This window comes from Amphibalanus amphitrite, unplaced genomic scaffold (genome assembly GCF_019059575.1).
Source record: "Amphibalanus amphitrite isolate SeventyFive unplaced genomic scaffold, NRLGWU_Aamphi_draft 000340F_arrow, whole genome shotgun sequence".
NCBI lineage: Eukaryota > Metazoa > Arthropoda > Thecostraca > Balanomorpha > Balanidae > Amphibalanus > Amphibalanus amphitrite.
The window spans coordinates 554,523-573,783 of NW_024881835.1; the positions used below are offsets into that span (position 1 = coordinate 554,523).

A 19,261-nucleotide genomic window follows, 5' to 3' on the forward strand; every position below is an offset into this window, starting at 1 on the left:
CACTGTAAGACGTAAGACGCACTAAATGCCAGTCGGTGGCACTTCATGCTTGTCAGGGCCGGACACCACAGTCCTGTCAGAGCCCAAGGGTACCAGCGACCTAGAATGGGCACCACAGGCCTGCCAGAGGCCCCACCACAGGCCTCGCAAGGGCCCCATGGGCCTGTCAGGAACACGACCAGCCTCTCGTTGGCACTTCAGGATGTCAGGGACACCACAGGCCTGCCAGGACCCGGGGGAAAAAAAAACTGAAAACATCTAAATGAAGTCGAAACTGAAACCGAACTGCGGTTGATCCGCAGTGAGGAAGATCACTGGCGCTCCGAGGTCGAGAAGCTGGTGGCTGGCGCGGACGGGGCGCGGCGGCGGCCCCAGTGGTAGCTGCTCAGTGGCCGCCTGCTCCGGCTGGCGGGGCGGCAGCGCGATGGCCAAATCGGTATCGCCGACTACGTACGCGGAGTGGCGTATAACTTCAACTTCTAGGACTAGAAGTTCTCAGTGCGAGTAGAGACATGGTATATATTAGAGGGATGGAAGTTACCAGCATTAGCAGAGTAATAGCCGTTGCCAGAGCGAATAGAGTGGCATGACATGGTATGCGGGCAGCGGGGTGCGGGCATTGAGTTTTCGTTAGCCGATGCAGGCAGGCTACCGGGAAAACGGGCTGGGCGTTTGTCGTTTGAACGTCTTGTATGTTTATTACATTTTGTCAAAAGATATCATCGCATTTGTCCTCCCCGTGGCCTAGTGGATAAGGCGTCCGTCTCCTAACTCGGTGGCAGCGAATTCGCGGCCGGGAAGCTCCACATCGTTTGACCCGCTTTCCTATATTAAAGGGACCCTCCCACCTTCAAAAAAGTTAATGAATTGGCATGAAATATTTTTAAATGTAGCCTGATGCTCATCATATATTAGTTAAGTTTTAAGCGAAATAGACAAAGTATATGAATACTGCATGGGGTAGCGGGCAACAGTAAAAGTTATTGCCCGATGTGACGTCACTGTAGCCCGAGGGTGAAGACCGAAACATGCTTTATTGCCCGAGGCGTAGCCGAGGGCAATAATGCTTGTTGAGGTCTTCATCCGAGGGCTACAAAGCGTCACAGAGGGCAATAATTTTTACTTATTGCCCGCTTTTTGTTCGCCAGCGTGTACCGTGTGCCGCGGAATTCAGCAGCACAAGTGACGTCAGACCTAGAGGACATAGAAGGTCAGGTGCAGCATATGGTTGCGAGTCACCCCGGCGCTACACTGGTGTTAGCCGGTGACCTGAACTGCTGCCTGCTGAAGCCTGCTGCTGACTCGCCCGGCCACCGGCTGACTCGCCTGCTGACCATGTACGGCCTGCGGATCGTCAACACCGAACACCCGACTTACCGACCAGCCAACTCACTACTTGACGTCATCGCAACCAGCCGGCCCGACCTGGTGACACGTGCTGGGGTGACCCGCTGCCAGTACGGCACCCCGCACGACTTCACACGGCTGGTGCTGCGCTGCGGTGGAGCGGGGCGACCGTCCCGACCGACTGTCCAGCGGAGATGCCTGCAGAAAGTCGACTCTGAGCAGTTTAATCTGCAGCTCTCCGAAGCGGACTGGAGTCCTGTGCTCTTGCGCGAGCGACCTGCCGACAAGTGGGAGGAATTTCGCGCGATATTCCTCTCGCAGCTCGACGGGGTGGCCCCGGTCACCCGAGTGCGGCTGTCGCCACCCGGCGCGCCGCCCCTGACGGCTGACACCCGCCAGCTGCTAGCCGAGCGGAGACAGGCGCTCCAGGCAGGCGGACAGCGCGACCGCTACAAGGAGCTGAACCGCCAGTGCCGCGGAGCGATACGGCGAGACCAGACTGCCCACTATCAGCGCGAACTGGACAAGGCGGGGCCGGGCAGCGTCTGGCGCGTGCTGCGGCCTATCATTGGCAGTAAGAAGGAAACTGCCGTGCCCAGTGCTACCCCTGATGCACTCAACGACTATTATGTCAGCATTGGCCCTGCCACTGCCGCCAGCGTCCCGAGACCTGCTGCACCGGTGCCCGTCCGCCTGCCACGAGTGACGACAAGTGGGTTCCGGCCACATCCCATCGATCTTGACACGCTGTGTCTGGTCCTGTGGTCCATGAAGCCGTCTAGAGCAACCGGACTTGACGGGATCAGTGTCGACATGTTCAGGAGATACTTCTGGGGTACTGGACAGATTCTGCTCGACATGATCAACACGAGCCTGGTGACCTGTCAGGTGCCGGCGGCGTGGAAACACGCGCTTGTCACGCCAATCCCGAAGGGGAAAGGACCTTCAGCTCCAGCCAACACCCGCCCAATCTCGATTCTGCCGGGAGTGATGAAGATCACTGAGAGAGTAGTGCAGCTCCAGCTCACTCAGTATCTGGAGACCAACAAGCTGCTCTCCAGCGCCCAGCACGGATATCGGAAGGGTCACAGCACGGAGACCGCTCTCAGCGTCATCACCGAACACGTCCTCTGCGCTATGGACTGTCGCGAGATATCTGTGCTCGTGCTACTTGACCTATCGAAGTGCTTCGATGTGGTACCGCACGCCAGACTACTCGATAAGCTGGCGCTGTATGGCGTAGACACAGAGTGGTTCGGAGACTATTTGCGCGGCCACACTCAGCAAGTGCAAGTGATCGGTGGTGACGGCACTCCCATGTGTTCCGCTGCTAAGCCCAACTCCATCGGGGTCTTCCAGGGCGGCTCGCTCAGCTGTGTCTTGTACACCATCTTCACGAACGAGCTCAGTTTGTTTGTGCCCGACGGGGTCCGAGTGGTACAATACGCGGACGACACACAGTTGCTTGTCAGCGGCAAGAAAAGTGAGCTGCCTGCTTTAATTGTCCGCATGGAGCAGGCCCTTGTCAGTGTGTACGACTGGTTTTGTTCAAACGGGATGAAACTAAGCGCGTCCAAAACCCAGGCACTTGTGCTCGGTACACCTGCTATGCTGAGAGGTTTACCGCCAGTGGCACTAGACTTCCTAGGAACCACCATACCCGACTCTAGAGTAGTGAAGAACTTGGGTGTCATCATGGACAATTATCTGAGCTTCCAGTCGCATGTGGACCATGTAACATCAAAGTGCACGGGCATTCTTCTTGGTGTGATGCATGCCAAACATGTAGTTCCGAAAAGTGCTGTCGTGACGATCGTGCAGGCTCTTGTGACATCAATCATTAGATACTGCATCTCGGTTTACGGTACATGTAATGCAACGCAGCTACATAGAGTACAGAAGCTCCTAAACTTTGGTGCCAGAGTGGTTAGCGGCCGGCGTAAGCACGACCATGTAGCGGACGTTCTCCGTGACCTGAACTGGTTAGACGCGCGTGGCCTTGTCACGTATCACCGACTGTGTCTCACCCATGCTGCCATCACGACCGGTAGTCCCGAATGCATCGCTATGTGCATCGGCCCCAGTAGAGACCACGTGTATCAGACGAGAGGCTCCTCTCAGCGCACGCTACCGAGGATACACTCTGAGTCGGGTCGCAGGCGTCTCAGCTACGGTGCTGTCCAGCAGTACAACCAGCTGCCATTCGACACAAACACTCGCCACTTCAAATCAACCCTGAGACGCTACCTACTCAGAGAACTGTATGGCTGACCTGATCAAGTATCGCGGTGTATTGTATTGGCCTGAATGTATTTTACCTCGTATGTTTTCAACCTTTGACGTGTGACGATGAAAAACCATATTCGATGGATTCGTTATGAAATATATTCTGATTCTGATTCTGATTCTTCCTCATGCAGTACTCATTTTATTACATGGCCCACCTCGTCTCGTATTACCTATTCGTAGTAACTTTATTTATTATCGTTTAGCTGTATGACAAAACGGGTTAGCATAATAACACACAATTTGTTTGAATCTCAATGATGAATGTATTTCATGGCATCACACATTTCTCATCACATCACAACAAACACTTTCTGCTGGAGCCTGCCATTGGCGAGTAGTTTTGCGTGTAAATATTCAGTTTTTCTCTGTCGCCTCGGCTTATCGGCTCCTTGTGGTCAACTGATCCTCGCCCATCCTTTTTAGACAAGTGCATTGCGACCTGAAAAGCCTCTGTAGGTACTCAAAGGAAAACTTTCTACTTCACTTGTCTTTTCCTAGTTGATTGATGATGAACTGTTTGATTCCGTACTTCAGTGAGTGTAGACTTTTCGTTTTTTTTTCTTTCTCCATCTTTGCGCTTGACATTAGGGAAAAACTCCTTAGCAGTGTCGTCGAGAGTAGCATTACTGTACTGTAGTCTGTAGGTCTTCCAGCGTTAGACCTTTAGCTGTTAAAAATTTCATGGAATATGTCTCCCGACGATTTTATCACCCTTTGCGTGACTTCAGCCCTGCGTGAAAAAAGGAGCTCATCTAATTCACTTGGTTCAAATAAATGAAAACGAGGCAGCGCTGTCATAACTGCACATATAGGTACGTATGATCCTTCAGCAATGACATCCACCAACTGAATGAGGATGAGGTGAAGCAAGATAGGTGAAGAACCTAAACCCTAAATTTCAAAATTCTGAATGTTTTTTTTAAAGCACGCGCAAAATACTGTTGCCCGTTGTCATGGTATTATTAACAAAAATACGTCATCCTTCAAAAGAAAATTAAACGTAAAAATTGCCGGTCAACAGTCAAAATTATTACACACCCAGTTAACATACGAGCCATGTAATAAAGAATAATATTTCGACCACGGGTCATCATCAGATTCGAATAGGAAAATCGAGCAGCCAGCCAAAGCCGGCGTAAAATGATTAAAAACGTCCAAAACGCAGCAATGCATAAGCCTAGTCGGCCGGGTATCAAGACTGGTCAAACTCGCACCTACGTATCACTACCCTATATTGATGAATCCTTAACCCTCGCCCGCACATGCCATTTTCCCATCCTAGAACGCACATGGGGGGGGGGGTGGTTGCCACCCCCCCCGCGCCATTTCGTTCCTGTTGGAGATAGAGCTTAGCAGTAAAGACCAAAAAGATTCTTTGGGAAGAGACGAATCCAATGATACCCAGTTTTACCTTCTCAGGTCAGTCATTGACCTTCCAGGTCAGGTCAAACTAAAAAATGTTGCTGGTTTGGGTCACCGTTGGATATCAAGTGCGCTGCTTATCAAATACCGATGACGATGCTGTTTTCTGGTGCCAAGCCAGCTAGAACCTCTTTGTCACACTATCCGACCAGAATTTTGCTGCTGAGGTCATTTCAGGTCAAGTTAGGTCAAGGTCAATTATATGTGTTTGTATGTCTGTGTGTGTCTGTGTGTATACTGATGTGTGCACCGATTGTTTTTGGGTCCATATCTCATGAAATCATGATCTGAGAAGCTTTTACCAAAAATGCAGTCAAAAAACTTCACAAAAAGTAAATTCAGCTTGCCTAAAACGCAATTATCTTAGATGACCTAGGTTGACCTTGACCCTGACCTTGACCCCTGTACATCGTCGAACAACATGTTCCATGATAGGTGGGAGGTAAGACTGGCAAAAAAGGCCGAAATCAGGGTGTCAAAAGCTCACAAGGCCCATGGCAAACGCAAAATGTTGAGAATTGGCCATTTGGGTCATGACATGACCTGAAAAACAAGGTCATATCTCCGAAACCAATAATCACAGAAACTTGACATTTTCAGTGGACATCAAGAAAGGATAGACGAGCAGCTATACGAAAAATCAGCCTTCTAGCTCTAAAAATGTTGAGTGCAGAGCAGAAAGACTGCCCGGGGGGTGGCAACCACCCCCCCCCCCCCATGTGCGGGCGAGGGTTAACTAGAAAGATAAACGCAGCAGCAAAATCTTCAGATCTCGCAATCCAAATTGCTTGGAAAAGTGGACCAACGCTCTCTGATAAACTGATAAGATCAGCATTAGAACCAACCCCGTGCCCCAGGGGCAACCGGAAAGTATGCCATACATGTAACGGAGGACTGGATGGTAAATGTCACACTAAGAACGTTGTCTATCAAATTACCTGCAAACTTTGCAATTGTACATACATTGGAAAAACTAGACGCATGATAAGGACACGATTTATGGAACACTTGGGTGATGCTAGAAACAAAAGAAGTGGGACTGACCTTGGTGATCATATGTTGACGGCGCATGCGACAATTCAAGCCAAAAATGAGCAATTTGAAATCACTATTCTGGACAAATGTAAAGACGAAGCAAATCTTAGAATAACAGAATCCATTGAGATTAGAAATAGAAAACCGCTGCTGAATAAAAACACGTCATCGTGGCGCCTACTTTACCCGTTATCATACTCGTCATCGTATGATTTGTAACTATGTACGCGACATGTTTGTCTAGGTATGCATTGTATCCGTCGTTACCCATTGCGGAAGGCAGTTACGTATTTGGCATGCCTATTTGTACCGTTGCTAACATTTATATTGTGTATCTCCTTTTAGGGCGTCATCTGATTAGGCACGTGAGGCACGTTACACCGCATATTTTTGCTATCTGGATCTTGGTTCGTTGTCTTTGGCTGGCTGCTCGATTTTCCTATTCGAATCTGAAGATGACCCGTGGTCGAAATATTATTCTCTTTGTCTATTTCGCTTAAAACTTAACTAATATATGATGAGCATCAGGCTACATTAAAAAATATTTCTTATATACATACTAATAAATATGCTCAGCAATAGCATCTCCATTCTAGAAAATTGGCATGAAAGTGATGTCCCTTGGCTCAGAAAGAGCGCAAACGAATATCTACCAAATTTCACCGAAAAATATTCACTGGTTTTCAAGATATTAGGCTTTTACCTTTGTTTACTTTTTGGGATCTCTCCTGTTACTAGCGACTTTATTTGGAAGCAATAATTTGGCAGCCTTAAAGTGCGGCAGACGTTGCGCGCAAAGCAGCGTATACCACCACGCGTTAACGATGGTTTTAGTCTAAGATTTAAAAATCGTTAGATCTCCGCTGACGTCACAAATTCGAGGGGGCATTCCAATGCATTAGCCCCTTAGAATCCGAAAACTGCAAGTTTGAAATTCCATATCTTCGAATTAAAGCATTTTTCGATGTTGTGAGTGCCCAAACCGGTATTTGCAGGCCATGGCCACCAATTTGGCTACTTCAACTCAAAACTAATGTTAAGGTGGGAGTGTCCCTAAGCCAGCTGGCAACTGGCGAGGGAGGGCGCCACGCTAGACCCGGGAGGACCGTACCGCCATCTACCTACGGCACGTTAGTCTTTCGATCCAAATTATCACCGGTGAACCGGGAGCGGACAAGGTGGGGTGGTGGGTCCGACCCCCACCAAACACGATTTGGCAGCACTGTAATGACGCCTGCTGGGCGTGAAGTTTTCCCTTCACCATAGGGTTTACACACAAATTGGTCAAAGTTTGAGCCAGGATATACTAGTCTAAAAATGCAAAAAACGAACAAATTTTGGCATCAATAGATTCAGCATTTCATCGTGTGCCTCAAACCGTCCATCATTTGGCCTCAAAGGAGGTAAAAATTGTTCAAAATCGAAGTTGAAAAGATGCTTTCTGAGCACATAATCTGGTAGCAATCACGTGACCTGCTATAAGCAGCTTATCGACAATTTACAAACATAATTATTAATATCTGCTTTAAATAACATTAATCATACATTTTGAGCTTTCAGTACTTTAAATAAGGTCAAAACATCGCAAAACACAAAAGTTAATACAATAGTCACGTGGGTGTCAGGAAATGTCACAGGTGCGTCAAATTTGTGACTGGGGCTTTACTTTCAAACATCGGATCTACCTGTTTCTTATAGGTATCTTGGGTGGGTCCGTGGTGTCATTCGCAACAAGCACTGCTTAGCGGGGCACCCGAGCCCATAGCCATCCATTTATCCATTCGGACAAAATTTCTAAAAAAAAATTCAAGTTTGTGGTTATTAGTTATTACCAATGATGGATAATCGACATCTCTAACCGGCCTTCGATAACGATGACTCCCTATAACTATTTCGAGGATTGCGACTTCGATAATGATAACGCGATGCACTGTTGATGACTCATAAAGCGATGACGATTCTATATGAAAACGTAACAGTGCGAATGACAAATTATTTTTAGCGCCGTTTACTTCAGCCGCTTAAGCAACATTTTAAGCCTCATCAGAGGATCCTTGGGACAGAGCGTTGTCAAGTATTGATGAAAATTGATGTCAAGCTCGGAGCAATGAACCGTATTATTTGGTACTGACATGTTCTTTGTAGATATATATCCCGGCAGTTGCTGGGGTATTTCGCCACCCACCGTTTGCTGGGGGGGGGGGGCGTTAAACGCCCCCAGCCGATAACTCGAGAACCAATAGGCGCAGCGAAACGCACGAGGCGGCAAACGAAAGAACGCGACGAGACGCTTCAGATGAATACTTAAAAGTTGAATTTTGAGGTCACAGGTCGGGTCAAGGTCAGGTCAAACACCTGAAATCGGGCTTTCAGTAGCATGGACTTCAGGACTTCGCAATGGGCGCCACTCGTCATAAACTATGTCAAAACGGTGCACAATCCATCATATAAGGCCTACAAGAGTGTCAGCTCCATGTAGGGGTCAGTCAAGCATAGGTCAGGGTCAAGGTCAGGTCAACCGGGTAGGCACATATCCTCGAAAATCAAAACTGATATTCGCAGCCTGTGACACATGTTTTATGGGTAATTTGGGGCGTAGAACACGATGGTGACATTCATTGTATCATATGTGTACGTGTTTGGCTAAAAAAGTTAAATTTAAGAAATGCATGTATCATTGTCGTGAAGCAGTCACGAGAAATTGCCAAGATTCAGTTCAAGATTTTGGAAAATGCGGAACGATAATCAATAATCGAACATAGCCATTTTATTGTTCATGGTATTGGCAGTCTAATGGCGTTTACGGCATGTCTGTATGTCTATTCTGTAATTTTATATGATTTTTTGAACATATGCCGTTTTTGGTCGAAAACTCAGAAATCATGACGTCACTAAAACCTCGATATCTCAAAAATTTTCCGACCGATTTTTTTGAAACTTTGTCACGCGCGCCGTTTTCATGCTATAGCCCGGCGAAAAAAGTGGGGGCGTTTAACGCCCCCCCCCCCCCCCCAGCAACTCGCGGGATATTTGACCAGAACGAAGACAACCATCTTCCGGGAAAATATGTATATAACACAAGTCCGAAAGATTTTGCGCCATCTGTAGTCTGTACCATAGGCTCCAAACATTGACTTATCTTCACTAGGTATGCACAGTCGGTTTTTAGTCCCACTCTCCAAAAAACATGAAAATGTGCTCATCCGCAATCATGTTTTGCAATGTCCATGCGTATTATGATGGGTCGAAAAAAGATGCAACTAGGAATGTAAAAAGGCCTGACATTTGAATGTTATCGCCTATGCTGAATTCATAAGTACCATTTATCTTTTAGATCTGCGGTCATTTAGCTGGTTGTCAGCTCTTCTAAAAAAAAATGAGGTGTGAAAAATCATGGACATTATTGTGATCTATCATTGTGTTCAATCCTTTAAAAAATAAGCTCTTAAGTACTCAAAGGCTATTTATCACTACACCATAGGCGCCCAAAAAGCTGTTTTGGAAATGTATAGTTTATGGTGCTAAACTAGTTTTATTTATCATGTCTACTTAATTGTTGCCAATTTTATTGTCATTGGAGTTGGTTTACGGGATGTGCAATGGGCTTAAATATTTGAACTTCTTGCCCATTATAAAGGCAATGGACGCTGGAACAGGCGCCATTTCAGTGCAAGATATCATTGAATAGGATGCTTGAAAGCGAATCACACGTATCCCATACATGTCCTAAATGCGTATGACTTCTCATGCCTCAGTCGACGCCATCTACCAGGCAGCCACAGCGATGGCGGATGGTGAAGATCAAGATACCTATAAGAAACAGGTAGATCCGATGTTTGAAAGTAAAGCCCCAGTCACAAATTTGACGCACCTGTGACATTTCCTGACACCCACGTGACTATTGTATTAACTTTTGTGTTTTGCGATGTTTTGACCTTATTTAAAGTACTGAAAGCTCAAAATGTATGATTAATGTTGTTTAAAGCAGCATATTAATAATTATGTTTGTAAATTATCGATAAGCTGCTTATAGCAGGTCACGTGATTGCTACCAGATTATGTGCTCAGAAAGCATCTTTTCAACTTCGATTTTGAACAATTTTTACCTCCTTTGAGGCCAAATGATGGACGTTTTGAGGCACACGATGAAATGCTGAGTCTATTGATGCCAAAATTTGTTCGTTTTTTGCATTTTTAGACTAGTATATCCTGGCTCAAACTTTGACCAGTTTGTGTGTAAACCCTAAGGTGAAGGGAAAACTTCACGCCCAGCAGGCGTCATTACAGTGCTGCCAAATCGTGTTTGGTGGGGGTCGGTAAAGATCGCGTGAAAGAGCCTACACCTTCGCGGAAACGGAAGGTCCCAAAGCGGCTGGGCGGAGGGGGTGAGCATCACGATGCAGACCCGAAGACCTCCTACCGCCGTCAGTTCCTCGAGCTGTTGGACCTGCTGGACACGCAGCTGGAGGAGCGGTTTGACATGCCGTCAATGCACAAAGTCGCTGAAGTCGAGCGGCTGCTGGAAGACGCGGCCGCGGGAAAGACGTACGCGGTGCCGGGTGCCGTGAAAGAGCTGTACGGCAGGAATGTAGGTGTGAAGCGGCTGGAGGTGCAGTTGAAGATGCTGCCGGACATCATGACTCAGGCCGCCACTGCCAGTGCCGCTTCTGTCGCGAGACCAGCAACTCATCGGCCATCAGCGCTCCGTGTGCAAGGCGCTGCAATAGGCCAAGACGACTAGCGGTGAAGCCTTCTGTTAGATGATGAATGAGGTATAGAACCAAGGGTATAGAACCACCTGCTCAAGGCTCAAGCGCCCCCGCCCTCCAAGATACACTCTCCCATCTTTTCCCCACTTATTTTAGGCTCCAGAACCTCACCGTCGTCAACACCATCAAAGTCAAGTTCAAAAGCTTCCGAGTGCAAGTCCCAAAAGCCGATGAACTTCTCACAGGCTGTACCAACGTCGTTCACGTATCTGATACAGACACTCAGCTGTTCTGTTCTGTCAGATGTCTCGTCAGCTAAGACTGTAAAAGCAGGCCGGGGCAACCTCCCCCCCCCCCCCCATGTGCGGGCGAGGGTTTAACCAAGGCCCTAAATACAAGGTTGCACGGACTAATTTGTACTTAACCTACCAGAATATAGTTTCACGGTTCAATATTTCAGAATATAGTTTCACGGTTCAATATTTTATTAACTATGCAATCAAAACTTCTTTGTTATTTTCTCGTTATCATTTATAAACAATTTTATAAATTGACCTTCAATTTGCTTGCCTTTTACTGGCAAAATAACTTTCTAGTATTGGGTCAACATAGTTGTGTAGCAGTAGGAACCATATCTGGCAAAACCCCAATGCCTACATACAGCAAAAAAGCAGCCACCAGGTGTCGCCACAGTCGCCACTTGGTCGCAACACAGATGTCGCGCGCGTCGCCAATCGCCACACTACCGATTTCCATAACGACACATATTCTTGGATATGTACAGGAAAGTCGCCCTTAAAGGGACACTCCCACCTTAACATTAGTTATGAGTTGAGATAGCCAAATTGGTGGCCATGGCCTGCAACGGCTGTGAGATTTCAAGCTCAATCTAAAGTACTCAAATGTAAAATTTTAAATCCTTAATCTTACATTCTGATAAGCAGTCTAGCCTGTAAAAAATCATGCAAAGGATGCCCAGCAACATTGAAAGTGGTGAAGCCTTTGAAAACCTGTAATGATTTTATCCTTTGCCGTAGGGGAGTTTGCACTATGGTACAGAATACTAATTAGGTACCAATTGTTCCTTCATCATCAAGAGCTTGACAGTTTCAGAAGAAGCAGCATGTTGCATTGTCTCTCAAATCAATCTCACCTGGTCATTAGGAGAGCACCTTACAGCTATTGAAGACAAGCGTTCAATAATTCTTTAAGGTAATAGAAAAAGATATAACGCCTAGGTAAAGGCAGGTAAAGACTTCATAAAATATTACCTAAAATAACTCTTAGATGTATTTCTGGATTTTCGGCAAGTCCAATTACATAATATAAAACTGGCGCTTTATGTTCTAACTGGTGTGTGAGTGACTGCTTACAGAAAATGCTTATCAATGAAGCCAATGGAATTAGATTATACGGGAGCATAAACCTTACTTACCATTGATATACAGACACTTACAGTTAATTGACATGACGGTGAAAACCCTGAACACGATATTTCTTACGCGAGCTGTTGACTTTACTAATAAAATGACGTCTTTTTTCTGAAAATGTAAAAAGTTGATCAACTGAATCTTTGTTTGAGAGCAAGTTTTCAACTGTATAGCCTTATTAATTATTAAATATAATCTTTATGGCTGTTTGTAGACGCAAAAAAAATATTGCCACTTCTTTGCCATTGACGTAATTACTCAAATAAAATTTTTGATTGAAAGAGGCAATTGTGGCTCGCACGTCCTTGGTGATTTGAGCGAAGATTGAAGAAAAATGAAAATCAAATTGGAAAAATCAAAATCGATGAATGTTTTTCTTTCTTCGATGCTAACTAGTGTTTTGATGCCTTTCATATCAAATTAGTTTGGGACTTGCTCAGAAGGCTGCTTCAAGCCTGGCATATCACACCCCAGAAAATATGCAAGGTAAGAAAGAAGCAAGTTTTGACAGTCCATCAACTTCAGTTTCATTTTCCATAACATTGATAATGAAAGGCATCAGGGTCTCTTGTTCTGTCCCACAACCATGCTTCAGGATTTGGCATTAGATGTCTACACTGCTAGTGCTTCTATTCTGGTTTGTTGTTTATGTTTTCTGTTGATGCAGGTACCTACCTACCCATCTTTCTTAAAGGGACCCTCCCACCTTCAAAAAAGTTAATGAATTGGCACGAAAGTGATGTCGCTCGGTTCAGAAAGAGCGAAAACGAATATCTACCAAATTTCATCGAAAAATATTCACCGGTTTTCAAGATATTAGACTTTTACTTTTGTTTACTTTTTGGGATCTCCGCTTTTCCTAGCGACTTTATTTGAAAGTGCGGCATTTGTTGCGCGCAAAGCAGCATATACCACCGCGTGCTACCAAACGTTTTAGTAAAAGATTTAAAAATCGTTAGATCTCCGCTGACGTCACAAATTCTAAGGGGGCATACCAATGCACTAGCCCCTTAGAATCCGAAAACTGCAAGTTTGAAATTCCATATCTCCGAATTAAAGCATTTGTCGATGTTGTGAGTGCCCAAACCGGTATTTGCAGGCCATGGCCACCAATTTGGCTATCTCAACTCAAAACTAATGTTAAGGTGGGAGTGTCCCTTTAACCCCTTGCAAGGGCTTGTGTAGGCATGCGTTGCGCATCACTTAACCTATGATGCTTCATGAGCTTGAGAATCTATAGCCCATTGTAATGTGCTTTTGGCTATATGTTTCAACTAAAAACAACTTATTATATACTATTTGGTTGCATTTCATTGACAGTATCAACGGCCGGCTGACGGCTGGCTGCCCACAGTTTGCCACGGCTGTGGGCGGCTGTGGCTGTGGAGCCACGGCTGCGGGGCGGCTAGGCTGTGGAAAATTGCAGCCGTGCAGAACTCTACTCTGTTCTGTATATGCCTGGGGCATATGTTGGTAAGTCTTGCGCATTTGTATCGTTCAGTTGCTTGCAATATATCCTTTGGTGCTGGCTTGCCTGTGTCCCTTGGTGACGGATTTGTTTTGGTTAACACACGCTACCTGTTTGGTCTTCCGAAGTGGAATCCCGTAGCATTATTAACCCTCGCCCTGGCAGGGCATTTTTCATAACACGGCCTGGCAGGCGAGGGGGGGGGTCGATGCGACCCCCCCCCCTCGCGATTGGCTCCTATGGCACCTAGAAACACCAAATTTGGTAGGTAGGTGGGCCCCCTGGAGTTCTCGCCCCTGTGCAAATTTGGTTGCTCTAGGTCAATATTTAGGGGGGTTTTGGGGGGTATAAATGTAAAAATTTCGCTGAAAACAGGTCAAAAGTTTTTCGCTTATAACTTTTGATCTAATTAAGATAGAGCAAAAAGAAAAGCACCAGTGAACTCAGCACGTCAAGGCGCGTCGAATGATAAACTTTTTAGCTTGCTTAAGTGTACTTAAAGTTTTTCTTAATTTTTAAGTAAACTTAAATTAATTAATTAAGTTCAAGTTAACCAAATTGCATTATGTTGCATATCATTCGATTCGGCTGATCACCAGGAACACAATGACACCATTTTTTAAGCTCTAGCTTCATTATGTGCCAAGTTACTGGCAAAAACGTCATTTGACCTCAATTGACCTCATTTGACCTGACCCATGGATAAGTACACCAAACAAAGAAGCACCAAGTGACCTGATGTTAAGTACTGTGGTTTCAAAGCACAAAAGTGATAGAACGAAGCGCATATCTCCAGTATTTTCCGAATTTAGTATTTTCCCATAGGCTTAACATTACGACGTAATGACCTCTAACTGACCTCAGGTCAGTGACCTCAAAAAACCCGAACTATATGTTATACAACTCGGTGAACTTAGCACATCCTGAAAGTTTGAAGGAATTCAGTGCAAAACTGTGAGTTGGACAGGTGCAAAAAGAAAATTGAAATTTGACCATGACCTTGTACCGGTTTTTTCTGACCTGGTGACCTGACCCAAGGTCACCCGGGCCTGAAATTTTCAGGTTATATGTAAAAAGGTTGCCCCATAGGCTGTGCCAAATTTGGCGGCGCTGCGCACCGCCGTTTTTACGCTATCTTCGAAAAACCTTAGGGGGGGTCGCATCGACCCCCCCCCCCCCCTGCCAGGGCGAGGGTTAATCTGCATGCGCCTAACCTGCTTGTGTCTCGTTTGTGCTTTTTGCAGATTGCGGAATTAGTAGTCAACGTCAAGGACGTATGGGAAATTGTAGCGGGACTTCGGGCGGAGGTGAGGAGAAACCAGACAGCACGTGATCGCCTGAGGCGGTGGGGGTAGAAATATTTTCGTCATTTAATGCTTAATGCAATCGCTGCGACTTTTTACAAGACCTTCTCCTTGTTGTTGCTTGCTTTCAACGACTGGTCCCCGAGTGATGACTATCCTCACGCAAGATATGATGAATGGAGCTAGCAATTAAGCCCAAAAAAGATATGGAAAATAATACAAAACACTTCTTTTGAAGGAGATGAACTGAAAGGTATTGGAGCCTCACGAAATATGTTTCAGATATGACGCGTCACACAAACTGACGCATAAAAACTGTGTTCAAAAACGTGACTGCGAGCACTTGTTGACGAATGAAAAGCGTAGGTACTGCCCGATCGCCATAGCAACTAGTAAGCGTCACAAATTTCGAACACTATCCGAGTGCGCCAAGTTCGACTACATCGAGGACGATGGATGATGGTTGCCAGCTGATAAATCTAATGCCGCGAATAAATTCAACTTTTGTTTGAGATTGCAAGTAAATATGTGTTTGTTGATTTCAAATATCATTGAATTATTTTTGTAAATAAATTTACTGCAAACGCCTCTGCGGAAAGTGTTAAAAAGGATAAATCAAGGCTTATGAAAATCGTGAGGAGGGTTGGGAAAGGCAGGAAAAAGGGTCACGTGACTGGTGTCCCAACCTTATCTGTAAGAATCTTGGGAGAAACCATAAGACTATTCATGAGTTGACAAGAAAATGGCGATTGAGAAAAAGGCGTGACGAGCCGAGGAAGGAGCTGGCAAAAAAGGTTGAGGAGACTGCACTCAGAGAGGAGCTGGCGGTGGAGGGGAGGGAGCTGCAGGGTTGTGGAGGCTGCACTCAGAGAGGAGCTGGCGGTGGAGGTGAGGGAGCTGCACTCAGAGAGGAGCTGGCGGTGGAGGTGAGGGAGCTGCAGGGTTGAGGAGGCTGCACTCAGAGAGTGCAGAGAGTGCATAAAAACTGTGTTCAAAAACGTGACTGCGAGCACTTGTTGACGAATGAAAAGCGTAGGTACTGCCCGATCGCCATAGCAACTAGTAAGCGTCACAAATTTCGAACACTATCCGAGTGCGCCAAGTTCGACTACATCGAGGACGATGGATGATGGTTGCCAGCTGATAAATCTAATGCCGCGAATAAATTCAACTTTTGTTTGAGATTGCGAGTAAATATGTGTTTGTTGATTTCAAATATCATTGAATTATTTTTGTAAATAAATTTACTGCAAACGCCTCTGCGGAAAGTGTTAAAAAGGATAAATCAAGGCTTATGAAAATCGTGAGGAGGGTTGGGAAAGGCAGGAAAAAGGGTCACGTGACTGGTGTCCCAACCTTATCTGTAAGAATCTTGGGAGAAACCATAAGACTATTCATGAGTTGACAAGAAAATGACGATTGAGAAAAAGGCGTGACGAGCCGAGGAAGGAGCTGGCAAAAAAGGTTGAGGAGACTGCACTCAGAGAGGAGCTGGCGGTGGAGGGGAGGGAGCTGCAGGGTTGTGGAGGCTGCACTCAGAGAGGAGCTGGCGGTGGAGGTGAGGGAGCTGCACTCAGAGAGGAGCTGGCGGTGGAGGTGAGGGAGCTGCAGGGTTGAGGAGGCTGCACTCAGAGAGGAGCTGGCGGTGGAGGTGAGGGAGCTGCAGGGTTGAGGAGGCTGCACTCAGAGAGGAGCTGGCGGTGGAGGTGAGGGAGCTGCAGGGTTGAGGAGGCTGCACTCAGAGAGGAGCTGGCGGTGGAGGTGAGGGAGCTGCAGGGTTGAGGAGGCTGCACTCAGAGAGGAGCTGGCGGTGGAGGTGAGGGAGCTGCAGGGTTGAGGAGGCTGCACTCAGAGAGGAGCTGGCGGTGGAGGTGAGGGAGCTGCAGGGTTGAGAAGGCTGCACTCAGAGAGGAGCTGGCGGTGGAGGTGAGGGAGCTGCAGGGTTGAGGAGGCTGCACTCAGAGAGGAGCTGGCGGTGGAGGTGAGGGAGCTGCAGGGTTGAGGAGGCTGCACTCAGAGAGGAGCTGGCGGTGGAGGTGAGGGAGCTGCAGGGTTGAGGAGGCTGCACTCAGAGAGGAGCTGGCGGTGGAGGTGAGGGAGCTGCAGGGTTGAGAAGGCTGCACTCAGAGAGGAGCTGGCGGTGGAGGTGAGGGAGCTGCAGGGTTGAGGAGGCTGCACTCAGAGAGGAGCTGGCGGTGGAGGTGAGGGAGCTGCAGGGTTGAGGAGGCTGCACTCAGAGAGGAGCTGGCGGTGGAGGTGAGGGAGCTGCAGGGTTGAGGAGGCTGCACTCAGAGAGGAGCTGGCGGTGGAGGTGAGGGAGCTGCAGGGTTGAGGAGGCTGCACTCAGAGAGGAGCTGGCGGTGGAGGTGAGGGAGCTGCACTCAGAGAGGAGCTGGCGGTGGAGGTGAGGGAGCTGCAGGGTTGAGGAGGCTGCACTCAGAGAGGAGCTGGCGGTGGAGGTAAGGGAGCTGCAGAGGGTGGTGGATGAGCGGAGGACGGATGAGGCGTGGAAAAAACTGGAGACAAAGATGTCATTGAAGCGGATGATCGAGGAGGAAGAAGGCAATGCTCAAGAGGAACTAGAGGATGATGAAGTTGTAGTGCTGGATTAAGAGGAGACTGATAATAGTGATGATGGGGAAGAGTTGGTGAAAGACGGAGAGAAACAAGAGCGATTCAGTGGAGGAAGAGGTGGTGGTGGAGGTGCGTGAGGAGAGGGTGGTGAGCATGCGTGATGAGGATGAAGAGGAAGGCGACGTCAGCAGAGTGATGAGGATGGCTCGAGTGGTGCGGCCTCTGGGTGGGCAATGTCCATCTGGTGATAGGTGACTCAATCGCTCGAGATTTTCCGTACAAAGTAGCAGAACCCGACCGGATCGTCAACTTGTCCGAGGGCGGACAAACCTACCGGCGTCTGGGGAAACAGATATGTTGCGACCTGGCGTACTGGCGGCAGATCACCTATGAGGTGAGGGGAAGGTGGTTATCTGGCTCGGGGGAAACGATGTGTACCCCCGCCGGAATCAAGGTGCACCGGGCCACCTGGCGACCCGCGCGGTGCAATATGTCCTGTCTGTCCTGGAGAGCGTGCTGCCACAGTTCATCGTGATCCTCGGCTTGACGTCGCGTCAAGTTGACCGCCGGTGGGAGCAGAGCCCGGCCTACCACGCGGAGACAAAGATATCATCTGTTGCAACCGACATGAACGGAGTTATCACCGTGATACGGTACGTCGGCCGCCCACTGGCGGATCGAAACCACGGCATGACTCGCCGTGGGGTATTTAAGCAGGACGGGGTTCACCTGACACCGCTTGGATACGAGCGCGTGGCGGTGCGCCTGCCAAGCTGGCTAAAGTAAGGTCGATGGAAGACGTCCTAGCCTCCCAATCGGCAGTCGTAAATCTCAATGAGTACAAGCGTTGGCACGCTGGACCTAGCCTCCCAATCGGCAGTCGCACTGAGTACAAGCGTCGTCACGCTGTACCTAGCCCTCCAATAGGCAGTTGCAAGAGTACAAGCGTTGGCATGCTGTAATGAAATGTCGTGCAGGCTGTGCCATCCAAATCTCCGTAACGTGTCTGGGTCTGACCAATAACGCCACGGCAATGAGCGTGCTGTTTGGGCGAGAAAATGTCTAAAGGAAACGTCAAGACGTTGCACCAACAAGGAAGCCACCACCTTCCCCTCACCGCTAGCTTTGACACGCGGCTACACCAATTTGCATGCATGAAGAATCTCCAAAAGTTGGATTTTCGGATTTTCCATGTGTATCTAAAAGGTGTACCTACAGGGTGTAACGAAATTATCCGGACATCTATTTTTTCGCCATATCTGCTCGCGCAGTTTCTTTTTTAATGTCACGAGCTGGAAAATAGGATGAATACCTCTGGTATCTGTTCTCAACTCAGCAGTGATCTGACCTTGCGAAATGACTTGCTCTGAGTAAGAGTCGAGTCGCCGACGGGTTCATAGTTGATAGTTTTCGATTAAGGCAGTGGAGAGAAGGGAGTACAGTCTCTCGTTTCGTAGTAAGGGTACGTGTTGGTGGCATGGTGGCATGAGCCAGAAGCTGGTCTGTCAGCAGCTGGACATTAGCAGCAGCCAGTAGCACATCTGCCTGAGGCGTAATAAGCTGGGACTTGGTGGCAGACTCAGCCCGGCCTCGATCGCGAAAGGCGCCCTTTGCCAAGTGGTGAGCCTGGTGAGGAGAGTTGTCAAGATAGCGGCAAGGAAACGGCACTAATTAATCCACATA

The 19,261-nt window shown here is 47.6% G+C and overlaps 1 protein-coding gene across 1 annotated transcript; it reads left to right on the forward strand.

The window, feature by feature from the left end:
* The first annotated feature begins 1,224 nt into the window (after nucleotides 1-1,224).
* On the forward strand, nucleotides 1,225-10,834 carry LOC122388964. Its single transcript, XM_043380563.1, has 2 exons — nucleotides 1,225-2,871; nucleotides 10,523-10,834. Exons 1-2 carry the CDS (start codon nucleotides 1,225-1,227, stop codon nucleotides 10,832-10,834), a joined length of 1,959 nt encoding a protein of 652 aa, XP_043236498.1.
* The last annotated feature ends 8,427 nt before the right edge of the window (nucleotides 10,835-19,261 follow it).